General features: G+C 38.3%; 1 protein-coding gene across 5 annotated transcripts in view; it reads right to left on the bottom strand.

Annotated features, from left to right (window-relative positions):
* myo6b (myosin VIb) overlaps positions 1-13,363 on the bottom strand; it is a 53,717-nt gene that overhangs the window by 17,573 nt on the left and 22,781 nt on the right. For 4 of the 5 annotated variants that reach the window (XR_005130825.1, XM_037542082.1, XM_017694456.2 and 1 more), the window contains exons 14-23: positions 12,881-12,972; positions 12,665-12,737; positions 10,228-10,355; positions 8,887-8,982; positions 3,846-4,016; positions 1,888-1,926; positions 1,454-1,547; positions 687-817; positions 522-599; positions 205-334 (exon numbers count right to left, since the gene is read on the bottom strand). Coding sequence is in view for 3 of the 5 variants with exons in the window: in XM_037542082.1 (XP_037397979.1) it covers positions 205-334; positions 522-599; positions 687-817; positions 1,454-1,547; positions 1,888-1,926; positions 3,846-4,016; positions 8,887-8,982; positions 10,228-10,355; positions 12,665-12,737; positions 12,881-12,972 (1,032 nt within the window). In the remaining 2 variants the exon portion in view is untranslated. Of the gene's footprint in view, positions 1-204; positions 335-521; positions 600-686; positions 818-1,453; positions 1,548-1,887; positions 1,927-3,431; positions 3,530-3,845; positions 4,017-8,886; positions 8,983-10,227; positions 10,356-12,664; positions 12,738-12,880; positions 12,973-13,363 lie in introns of those variants that run through there. The other variant, XR_005130826.1, reaches the window with a different exon arrangement.

A 13,363-nucleotide genomic window follows, 5' to 3' on the forward strand; every position in this document is an offset into this window, starting at 1 on the left:
AGACATTTTCTCATTTAGAAGCACAATTAGGGTGGGAGAGGCTGAGCCTTTTACTCTGCTAATGCCCTGTTGAGTTTTCCCCAAGCTCCTGCAAGCAAGAGATGAGCAATAAAAGACATGAATGATACAGATGACATTGCAGGATCAAAGACCATTTTGCAGCTGTATTACATGGCCTCCCAGTGTAGAGCAGAGAACACTCACGTTTGATGACGGAGAGCCCACACCACTGGACCTTCTTCCAGCGACTACAGACTAGCCACTTGTTGACCTGCTTGACTAGCTGTGCCAGGTGCTCTGGGTCAGACCTCATGATCTGGTCAAACTCTGCAAACTAAAGTACATATAGTGATCACCTTTGTGTATTCTACAGTTTGCGGATTCTAACGTTTACTGTCAATGTGTTTAGTACTCCAGGCCTAGAGTTCAATCAATCAATCAACCTTTATTTTCAGTTTGAAATATATTAAGGCATTTTCAATGCCTCTACACCTTTTCTATCTTCTATAGAGAATGCTCACCTTTCCAGGCCGGAAGAACACCCTGGTCAGTCCAAACTTGTAATCCATGTCATTGAGTCCCAGTGCTTTAAAGAGAGCCTATAGCAAACACCAAAGTAGAGGAAAATTGTCAAATTAAGACTGCACTGGAGTGAAAGAAAAAGCAGCATTAAGAGCAGGACTTACTTTACAGAATAGACGAGGGTCCAACCTGGTGAGCTTATCAGGCATGTACTGCTTGTACATGTTATAGAGCTCATGAAAAGGGGCTCGAGAAGGAAAGCCACCCTGCATCAGATCCAGCACTGAAACCATTCCTGAAAGAGATACAGAAGAATGTGAAGGATCACAGCAAAAATAAAAACACAATAATTTAATCTGTTGAAAATTGAAGAGGTTAGCAAAAAATAAATAAACAAATAAATAGTTAATAGGGCTCCTACATATTGTTCAGTAGATTAGCATGTTTTCAATTTCAAAGCGGATAAGATAAGCTTACTGAACATTACATATATAGACTGCTTGTACTCTGTGGAGCTCACAAGCAATTATTGCCTACATAAGAAGACTAAGCGCTTGAAATTTTGCAAAACCAGGCAATGACGTGAAAAGACCCCATTAGCAAAGCCCTCCCAGGGTAGGACCTCCTCTGGAAGATAATGGAAAAAAAAAATCAGTGGAGCTCACACTTAATGCGTCTGCTCAGCGTGAAAAAACAAAATAAATAAATAAATAAAATAAAAATAAAAATAAAAAACAGACCTTGAGATTGATGAGCACTGTGTATTTGCAGTTTTAAATTGAAATATTTTGAAGCTCTGCTGGCAGCATAGGGCAAGTATGAAGCATAAGCAAAAATCATGCACAAATCAGAACAAATGGCCCACTGAAACACCAGGGTCACTTAGAGCTGTGTGTGTGTATAATTCTGTACATTGTAAGAGCATTCGTACCAGAACACTGCAGCTGGGACAGAATCTGTGCTCCCTCAAACTGGTGACTCACCATCTTCAGATTGGGCTTCACACAGCGGATGAAGCTGGACCCCTGCACAAACATACACATATACAAGAATGTGCTCAAGTTCAGAGCAAAGACAAATTTGGCTTTACATTAACAGTTATGTAGCAGGTCTGTCCTGGCTATTTTTAGCTAGGTTCAACACAGCTGACCTGCTGCATCTATAATAGCTGGACAGTCAGGTTTGGCTGCCACTGGTTAGAAAATGAGCGAGCAAACTGTAATTAGGACTAATAAATGGCGACAAAAGATTTAGACCTTTGGGCATATTTGGACCAGGAAGCTAACTCTAATGCCAGGTTTCATTCAGCATTAGCTGACACCAAATACAGACAATGTAGTAAAAATAAAGTGGACAGAAACTCACTGTGCTGCGAAGCTTTTCCAGTAGAAGATTCAACTGAGTCTATAAAAGTGACAAAACCAAGAGAGAAAATTTATTCTTAAAACATTTATCTACATTTGTTAAAGGTCATTTATAAACTATAATCTACTACAACACTGAGTTATCTCATGCGAATAGTAATAGCACAACAGGACAAACATGTCAAGCAAGATGTGCACTGTGCAAGTGAGGATGCAAGTGAGTACCTCATTGCTGTGTTACAGCAGATCAAACGGAGTATGAACAGTAATGTGCAAAAGTCAGATACTACCATTCATTCATTTAATTTCCAGTCAAAAATGGCCATTTAGAACAAGGTATTCATTTTTCATGAATTATTTCTGATGAGATATAATCCACTTGCCTAAGAAAGGGGAAAATCTGAGAAAAATAAGTGAAAAAACGGGGTTCCAAAACTGAAGTGAAAAAAAAAAAAAATATATATATATATATATATATATATATATATATATATATATATATATATATATATATATATATATATATATATATATATATGAAAAGATGGGACTGCTAACAACCCTGCAAGGTTCATGATCAAAACTGTCAGATAAACAGTGTTTATCTTTGAGAATGAGGAGAAACTCAAGCTACACTCATTTCAGATCTGAAAAAGCCTAAATGTTTCTGCCCCTCCCTCCACTGTAAGAAGACAACTAATCACTACAAGTCTGATGGATGTGTAGCTGTGAAGATTACTGAGAAAAGAAAATATGTTAAAAATGCTGCATGTGCTCTTGGAATAATGGCCTGGCCACACCAGTGTCCAGACTACATCTATGAATGTGCTTGGTAGTACTTGGGTTGTGAGAAAATGAAACCTACTTCTAACACAGAACTTTGGAGGTGTGGAAAAACATCAAGGCAAAGAGGCGATAAACAAAATACAGAAAAATATGAAATTATATTTAATTGTTGAAGCTTCAGTGTAGCTCTTAAATATATGGTTTCTGCTTTCTCTACTGACATTGAAAAATGAATAATTGGAGTTAATAATATTAACGCAGTATTAGAGATTAATTGGAAATGTAATCAATGAAAGGGTCTCTGATATTTGCAAAGTATTGTAAGTATGACAGCAAGGAGGTGAGTATTCTTCAAGGGATCTCTGATGAATCACATTCTGATGTGTAGAACATTGTTATTAAGAATCTCATTGTGGATTTATTGCATATGACTTTTTGTGTAGGAATCTTCTTTGACACGAATGAACAAATTTTAAAGTTTAAATTCAGCACTGCAGATCTGTGACTTGCTTTGTCTTCCTCTGTAATTATAAATGCTGACAATGAGGAAAAACAACCATAACAAAACAATCCAGGTGTGGTACACACTTGCACACAGACAGACACAAAGGATTAAATAGATCAAGAATAGAAAAAAAACATGGTAGGGTTAAGGGTGGACAAGGTTTGTGTGGCTACACATGGATTTAATGTTTATGCAGTGTTGGGGAGAGACATGGTAAGTTTTCACTGGTTCTGAATTTGTCAGACCAGTCTTACCCATTTAGCCCACTTTTTCCTCTTTGTTTCTGCCACTCTACATATATTTAAGACATAAGAGCTTTCCTCAGGGATGGGGTCAGAAGACAGGAGAAGGTCTAAAAGAGGAGGGCAGAAAGAGAGGAGAATAGCAAAAGGGTAGAACACCAGGTCAGAAAAGGCCAAGTACAGAGCCTGCCACAGCAGCTTAGAAAGCCTGCATCACTAAAATAGAAAGAAAAGCTACTGGAAGAGAAAGTTCTCTCTCACAAATGTTAAAAAGAAATCAAAAAATGAAATTCTCAGGTGTTCATGAAGGAAAAGCTAAAATTCAATCATCTACCACCTTGAAATCCTGTCATCCCTTCAAAAATTCTTTATTTTTATGATACATTTCATTTTCTCATCACTTTGGAGCAGCAAGCATGCATTCACCTTGAACTTGTTTCCCACGCTGATGAAACTGAGTTTGCCAGCCTTCTGCTTGGAGTCCTTAGAGTTGGAGTTGTTCTCAAAGAGATCCCGGACAAATTTGTCCTTCGACTCACACACTAGGCTCTCCAAGGACATGTGGAGGGCATCATTATTCTTCTCCACAAACTGGGTCTGCTCACACACATACACAATCACCACAGGGTACAAAAAAAATAAATAAATAAATCATGTCTCAATCTCATACATAAAACACATGATCACACAAAGCTGGAAAAGTTGGAACATCTTGTAAAATGCATTGAAGTCAATATCCTCTGATTAGTTCATTCTCTTGAACCTTTACTTAACTGAGAAAAGTATGAAGATAAGATTTCTGATGTTTTCACTGACTAATTTAATTGTAATTTGCAAATATAAACCAATTGGGACATTTTCAACAGGCATGTTTACCACTGTAAACATTTTGCGAATATAATTTTTGCCCATTCTTGCTTAATACAAGACTTCAGCTGCTCAACTGTCTGTGTTCGTTTTTTGTCTCATCCTTTTGTTCAAGATGCACCAAATAAACATTTTCAATAGGAGACCGATCTGGACTGCACAAAGGCCAGTCAAACACATACTCTTTGTCTACAAAGTGTGTAGTAGTACATGCAAAAGGAGGCCTGGCATAGTCTTGCTGAAATAACCATGGACTTCCCAGGAAAAAATGTCTTCTTGATAGCAGCATAAATACCTATAAAATCCTAATGTACACCTCCGTGACAATGGTACCTTCACACATATGCAAGTCCCCCAAGCCGTGTGCCATGATGCACGCCCATACCATGACAGACGTTGGCTTTTGCACCTTTCAGTGTTAAGAGTCCTTCCCTTTTGTCTTCGGCACAGAGAACTCAACGTACATTTTTCCCAAAAACAAGCTGAAAAGTAGACCATCTGAGATGAGCTTGGGCCCAGAGAATTTGGTGGCATTTCTGCATAAAAGTTATGTATATTTATGTATGTATATTTAACACAACAGCATGACAGTTTCTCATGCAGTGCCATCTGAGGGCTTGAAGATCATGTACATTAAACAGTGTTTTCCAGCCTTGCCCTACATGGACTGAGACTTCTTCAGATCACCTGATTCTTTTCACAATATAATGTACAGCAGATGGTGAAAGACCTAAATTCCTTTCCTCGTGAAGTTTAGCACAAAGTAGTGAGTCACAACTGAATGCTGCTTTTACACCCAATCATGATACCCTTGCCTGATACCAAATCACCTGCTTATTCTTGAATGTTTCAAAACAGTGTAACCTGAATATTCTATATTCTTTTCTCTTATTTTGCCTCATCCTAACTTTTTTTTGAGTGTGTCACAGGAATCAAAATATTTTACAACTTATGACCATGTTGATTAACTAAAACAGTCATTTCTTTGTACTTTTGTCAGTTAAATAGTTTCAAGAGAATGAACAAATCACAGATTCTTTTTATTGCATTTTATAAAAAATCCCAACTTTTCTGGAAATGGATTTTGTATTTGAAATACTGCAAGTTTTTTGTATTAGTTTTGCTGCAAAGATTACAGTGTCTCAAGATGATCAGCATGTAAGCAGTAGAGGGTGGTATGGCCAACAATGTGTCCTGTTATAATTAAGATTAATCAAGATTTCTGACAGTTTTGGAATACATAACTCTAAACAAAAGTTTAAACACAGTCAACAACACATTTCATTTTCTGAGTGAAAATAAGTTAGCACATCTTCTACAAGGAAAGTTCCCAATTTCTATTTATTTGCTGTGGTTAACATGTAGAAGTCTGTTCTTTATGTACATACTTTCACCTAGAAAATCAACATGTAATTTGACCAGCAGTGCCCAGAATTTTGCACGTGACTATCACAGTAGTGTGTATTTATGGATTTTCTTTGCAAAAATATGGTTAACGTTTGCTGGTTAACTACAGTTTGTTTTTTGAAACTGTGATTGATGAGACATGATAATACATTAACAGAAGCTCTTGTTTCTTTCGGCTGACAGTTCCAAGGTTCACAGATTCACAGGGTTAAAGTTTAGTGCAGCGCGAAATGAAAATTAACGCTCCCAGAAACTTTTTTTTTTTTGCATTCTTATATTCTTTCCCTTTCAAGTTGTCTTTTTATGTCTTCATAGCACCTCCTGACCCCCCTAAACCACCAGGTTAAAAACCCCTGTTCTAATACAATTATAAGTGATAAGTTATATAAAGCAAATTATAAATGAGGCAACTAACAAACAGTAAAAGAAGAAGTCTTTAGAGAGATGGCATCCAGTATAATTATGGCATATTTCAAACAAGGATAGAGGTGAACAGACAAACACACACTAGCACAGAATAAGCACAGAACCCCTGACCAAAAGTATGCATAATTAGCTTTGTAAAGCTGGTGTTTTAGATAAGGCTCCTATTTGGAAACAGTCACTCATAACATTGTATGATGAGCAAAACAGTCAGACCAGCAAAGGAAAATGGAACATTTGATTAGTTTCTAAAGCTGTGAAGGATATATATATATATATATATATATATATATATATATATATAAATAAATGAATGATCCTAGGAGCTATGTTGTCTGGAGCAAAGCTCCTGGTAGGGTCTTCCATGGCAAACTGGTCCTAGGTGACAGGTCAGACAAAGTGTGTTCCATAATAAACCCTATGAAAAGACAAAAACAGGACTTGTGTACCCTGCCCAAAACAGGGTTACCGGGGCCCCACCCTGGAGCCAGGCCTGGGGGAGGGGCTCGCCAGCGAGCGTCTGGTGGCTGGGCATTTACAGGATTCTGGAGGGTTCATGGGAGTTTGCTCAACCAGTCCACATGTGCTTTGTGGATCTGGAGAAGGCATTCGACTGGGTTCCCCGGGGTATTCTGTGGGAGGTGCTTCGGGAGTATGGGGTACATGGCTCTTTGCTACGAGCCATTCAGGCCCTGTACAAACAAAGCTGGAGTTTGGTTCGCATAGCCGGCAGTAAGTCAGACTCGTTCCCAGTGAGAGTTGGATTCCGTCCGGGCTGCCCTTTGTCACCGATTCTATTCATAATTTTTATGGATAGAATTTCAAGGCGCAGTCAGGGGATGGAGAGTGTCCGGTTTGGTGACCTCAGGGTCACATCGCTGCTGTTTGCAGATTATGTGATCCTATAGGGGACATCAGGCCGCGGACTTCAGCTTTCGCTGGATCGGTTTGCAGCCGAGTGTGAAGCGGCCGGGATGAGAATCAGTACCTCTAAATCCGAGACCATGGTTCTCAGGTAGAAAAGGGTGGAGAGCCCTCTCTGGGTCGGGGATAGGCTCTTGCCTCAAGTGGAGGAGTTCAAGTATCTCGGGGTCTTGTTCACGAGTGATGGTACAAGGGAGCGGGAGATTGACAGGCGGATTGGTGCTGGGTCAGCAGTGATGCAGGCTCTTTACCGGTCTGTTGTGGTAAAGAAAGAACTGAGCCATAAGGCAAGGCTCTCGATTTACCGGTCGATCTACGTTCCCACCCTCACCTATGGTCATGAGCTTTGGGTAATGACCGATAGAATAAGATCGCGAATACAAGCGGCCGAAATGAGTTTCCTCCGCAGGGTGTCTGGACTCTCCCTTAGGGATAGGGTGAGAAGTTCGGTCATTCGGGAGGGACTCGGAGTAGAGCCGCTGCTTCTTCACGTTGAGAGGAGCCAGCTGAGGTGGTTCGGGCATCTGGTTAGGATGCCTCCTGGACGCCTCCCTTGGGAGGTGTCACATGCAAGTCCACCTGGGAGGAGACCCCGGGGAAGACCCAGGACACGCTGGCGTGACTATATTACCCAGCTGGCCTGGGAGTGCCTCGGAATCCCCCTTGGAGAGCTAGTGGAAGTGGCTGGGGAAAGGGAGGTCTGGGCCTCATTGCTTAGGATGCTTCTTCCCCCGCGACCCGAACCCCGGAGAAGCGGAAGATAATGGATGGATGGATGGATGGATGGATGGATATTATATATATATATATATATATATATATACACACACACACACACACAGACACACACACACACATACACACATTATATATATATATATATATATATATATATATATATATATATATATATATATATATATATATAGTGTGTGTGTGTGTGTGTGTATGTATATATAAGTATGTATGTATATAGTACAGTGCAAAAGTTTTGGACACCTGAAAAATTTCTAAAGGTCTCCTCATGACAGCCCAGTATTATTTGTATTCATCATCCATTCCTGAGACTTGCTGATTCTTCTTTATGCTAAATCAGGTGTGCTGGTGTTGGATTCTAACACATTCATGTGATGGCTAAAGGCATCAAGGAAAAATCTGGAAACAAAACTCTCACACTGGCTCACACATTTCCAACTAATATTTTGAAAACAAAAAATGTTTTTTACTTTTAATGCAAGACTGTTTGTCCAATGCTATGTGGGGTTTCACATGCAGGAACACACTTACCACCCAGGTAAACAGATGTAAATAGTTTTCTTAGGTGTATATAGTTTTGCACTGTATTTATGTTCAATGTCATAAAAGAAAGTTGTACCTCTAAATACCTAACTTTATAGGAGAAGGGAAAAATATTCATAAGTTGGGACCTTTTGACATTTAGGCTGGGAGAAAATGCAAACTATAGTAGAGACTGCAGTTCCATGGTCAGCACAAAAGTCAACAGTCCAGCCTTCATTTGATCTCTCTGGACAGCCCAGGAGTACAGTTCTTTTCTAAATATTAAATTAATTAAATTAATTCTGATTAATGATTATAATGAAATATTAATTCATGTTTTCTCTAGCAAATACACAATGGCAAATGTGCCAACATGTCATATTGTAAGTACATGGGAAAGCATTACCCAAGAAAATGACATTAATATTTTGTGTTGTTAAGAGCTGTTGTCTAAGTCTCTCCCTCCAAACTTTCTTATTCCATGTTTTATACAGATTGCCTCCTTGCTAATTCTATTCATAAACAAATATTTACACAATGTAAAGGTCATGTGGCAGTGGATACATACAGTTTCATAGCACACAGCTCCTGCAAAGTGTCTGATGATGAATCCCTCATCATCTCTTATATTCCTGTGGATTGCTAGCTTGGACTTCCTGGGAATCTAAAGGAAAGAATTAAACAATTAAACATTGACTGTAAGCCTTTTGACTGCTACAGTGAGGGGGAATACAGGTATTTTTTGTTTTTGTTATTTAATATACCTCCAGTGCAGGTACGCAATTCAAATTTATTCCTGTCTTTTGACTGTACTTATAAATATGAACAAAAAAGCACATATTTGTTGGCACAACACAAAGTATTACATTACAAAGGCACTACTTTAAAATACACATATATGTAGAGGTTAAAAATAAAATAATGTTCCACTTGATGTAAAAATGTTCTTGCTCAAATTTTAACCTAGTGTCTTTATAAAAGATAGTGCCATTGTTTGGGAAGAAAGAAGCAATCATGTAGAAGGTCATGTAGAAGGTGCTTCCTAAAAGTTCTCATGAACAACATTTTTAAATAACACTCAATCTGAAAAAGCTACAGTCTTAGCTTAGTTAGAGTCTTAGCTAAATGTATTCCTATAAGCACAATTGGTCTCACAATATGCAAGGTGGAAGTGACAAAGATACTGCAGTTAAGAGAGAAGCCACTCAAAGTGAGACACAGAGTGGTATAATCATCCTTTACTAAAAAAACAAAACACAGGTATGCGCATCTAAATTTTGTACACAAACATCTGGACCAATTAGAACTCTTGAAACAATGTACATTGATCAGGCTACACAAAAGCAGAATTCTTTGGCAATGATTCAGCTTGCCATGTTCGGAGAAAGAAGCACATGATCTCAGAACGAGTAAAGTGCACCATTATATTTTAACACAGTAGAGGAGTTTCATCTCACAAAGGATGATAGATGTTTTAACAAAACGATAACCGCAGGCATACAGCCAAAACAATGAAAGCCTGCTTTCTAAAAAAGGTGAAGATGCTTACATAGCCTAGCTAATCTTCTGACTGAAGGACTTAGAAATTGCCCCCCGAGGGACCCTTATAACCTTGAAGAATTGAAAACGGTTTGCCAAAATGAATGGGCCAAAACTGAACCAAAAACGGGCTAAAAGGTAAATACTTCTTACTGTACACATCTCAAAACTACAACGGCTTGCAACAAAGTACTAATGTTATTACTTTGTGTTGTTTGAAAATTTTTTCTCCCTGTGAAATATGATTTATGAATATCATGGTGTACATACAGTCTACCGACGTCCATTTACTCATCAGATTTTGCCTCATGTATTCACCACAGGACTCTTTAGATAAAGAAAAAAACAAAAACTGGGAATTGAAGCTAACCGTCAGGCGGAAGTGATCTTTGTGCTTGCTGTGAATGGCTTCTGCAAAATGTTGGTCGCTGGGCTGCGGCAGGCGGTTCTCCTCATCGAGGATGTCCAGAATCCCCAGCAGCTTTGCTTCAATTAGGTCTGTAGAGCAAAACACAGCATTAGGAAATCCAGTGGCCAGAAAAGAGGGCCCCCAACAGCAGCAGTCAGTGGACGAGCATGCTGCATTAGCATACTGTGACCCTGCCCATCCACTATTACCTGCACACGTCGGCCCCAAACAAGTTTAATGGAGCGAAGGCAAAGCTGGGAAGCACCTGGCTATGTTTGGTAATCAATGCGGGGGCATCCGCTGGGTGCATTATTCATCGGAGATGTGTGTGGGTGACTGGGGATCAGACGCAGGCCCAGTCATGTATTTGCATGAGCACACGCCTGTGCTTAAATGAGAGGTGATTGATGAGGGGAAATGGAGGAGAGGCCCTGTGCATCCATTTGCAATTCACTAGGAGGTGCACTGTGCTCCATTATTAATGGCAGCATTAGCATGGCCTGAGCTGCTGAATGGAAAGTGTCCATAACCGCTGTGTTCAGTCTTGTTAGACTGGGAGGAGGTAGCTAGGACACAGCTGTATTACAAGTACACAGCTGCAAAGCTGACAGATGGGTGACTGGACATATTATTATGCCACTTGCACAATTTGCAAGCTCTGTCAAAAGCATTTATGAAGGCTGTTGTTGAGATTTATCAGCTGGCTTCTGCACCCATCATAGAGACCAAAACAGTAGGCTACCTTTGGACTTCAGAGACATATGTAGACACCTGCACACTGGAGAATAAGCAGTGCAGTTTCTTGCTCTGCCTTGGCATCTAGATTCTGGCAACATGTAGGTACAGTAGCCTAGGCTGAAAATCCAATTATCCCCAGTGATTATGTCAGTACTGAAACACATGCATAGAGAATAAACGTTACCCGTGATGAGGCTAGGAGAAATCTAGTGGAGATGGCAATAAAAAGCAACAGCCCAGCATTCATTTTCATCTCTTTAGATCAGAGGTTTATTAGATTAGATTAGTTGCCTTACTGCTGATCTCAACTGCTTTATTACTTATATTGTTCTTACTATACTGCATTTTTATTTAAGACTTAGTTTGTGTGTTTATGGCACTGTATGTATTGTATTTAAAAATAATTAAAAATCAATTGTTATAGGTCACATCTCTTTATGGCCTTGTGCATACGTGTTGGTTTCTGTATGGCATAATGTTGCCTCAGGGTAGAAAATACCTTTTCCCCCTTACTTTACAATCATGTGATACATATTTAATGACACTGTATGGGTTAATAATGAAAAGTTTGAATAAACCAGTACAGTACTTGTGCTTTGTCAAACGGTCCTCTGGTGGGCATTTTAAAGCCTCTTTTGATTAGGGTGCAGCTTGCAGATGACATCAGTTTTTCCTTATTTTTTCGTCCAACCAATAATATAATTCACATCTGTTAGAGTAAAACCGTCAGTTTTTCAGGATTGTTTTTAATATTGTTGTGTTAGAAAAAATTTTGTAAAAAAGCCTGCAAGCAACATTGTACAACAAAAGAATGAACAACCTGTAGCAAGTAAAGTGTGACGTATGCAACCACTTGAAAGAACAAGGCAGGTTATTATTTATTTTTTATTTAAATTTCTTTTTTTCAATTATCTAATATTCTAATATTCCAATTATCTTCCAGCATTCTTTTTGTTTGATGGACTGGTGACCTGTCCAGGGCATATCCTGCCTTCTGCCCAATGACCGCTGGGATAGGCACCTTTTTTTTTCTTCAGAAAATGAATGCCATTTCTGAGTATTTCATTCTTTTTCATGTTTTAGCATGGATATAACTGCTGATTGGTTTTAAATGATTGTTAAGTGTGCGAGAATGTAAAACATTACTTCACAATGTTGTATCATTAAAATAAAAAAAAAAATAAAAAATAGAATTAAATTGCTTTTTAGTGTTTTAATATTTAGAAATAAACTAAAATTGTAGTCACTCATTTTCACTCCAAATACATGTTATATAGTGCTGCCTCAGGGCAATGTACCTTGATAGGACCCCCACACACATTAACTTTTAAAAAATAATTTATTTAATTTAATAGATGCATTACTCTCATAATGTGAGCAATAGAGGTCTAGCTAGTGTTAAAAATAATTAGTTGTCTGCTGTCCACCGCTCACAACCACACCCATGTTATAAAGTCCATGTTATCCTATTTTTTTGTTTATAAATATATAAAATAATATAAAAATAATAATTACACAAACATTCAACTCAGGTATGGACCATTTAACTGTGTAGCTATATGCATAGACTACCCTTTGTGTGTAATATATTACATATTACACACAAAGCATGCGACGTAGAATGACACGAAATGGAAAAGGGTGAGGAGTATATACTGACCTATGCAATCCTGGTTGTCAACATAATGAACTTCATTCACTCCCAGACCTTCTTTCTGATACAGCTCTTGCTCCTTTAAAACATAAAAATAGTGTTATTAATTACCAAATCACATCACATCACATCACAGTACTATTTATATACACATATACAGATGTGTGTCACAACAGATTTCATACCAAGAACACTGAAGATGGAGAGAAAATGATAACTCACCTCTTTTAGTATGCGTTCATTGAAAAACTGCTGCAGCTTCTCATTACAGTAGTTGATGCAGAACTGCTCATAGCTGTTGTGCTCAAAATATTCTATGAACAAAACAAATGAAATATTTAATAATTCAAAATGTTTTATTTTGCACAAGGAATAAACATTACCTGTAGCGATCACATGAAATTAGATAATAATAAATAAACTTTTTTTTAAAAAATCACTAAACAGCACATTCTCAATGTGTTTTTCCTCTGAGGAAACAGAAAACAAAAAATGATAGATATAGCCTGAGTCGGCTCATAATTCGTAGTCTTTTTAGGATGCTTTAAAATCAAATGCACATCAAAGGCAGTAAATCAGAAAGAGGTAAGGTTTCACACAAATTTGAATAATTTTTTTCTCCTGAATATTACAACATATCATAAGGAAGGACACAGCACTTAACACCAGAAAAACATGCGTAAAACAGAGAAATTCACCATTATT

The sequence above is a fragment of the Pygocentrus nattereri genome, chromosome 10 (assembly GCF_015220715.1).
Source record: "Pygocentrus nattereri isolate fPygNat1 chromosome 10, fPygNat1.pri, whole genome shotgun sequence".
Lineage (NCBI taxonomy): Eukaryota > Metazoa > Chordata > Actinopteri > Characiformes > Serrasalmidae > Pygocentrus > Pygocentrus nattereri.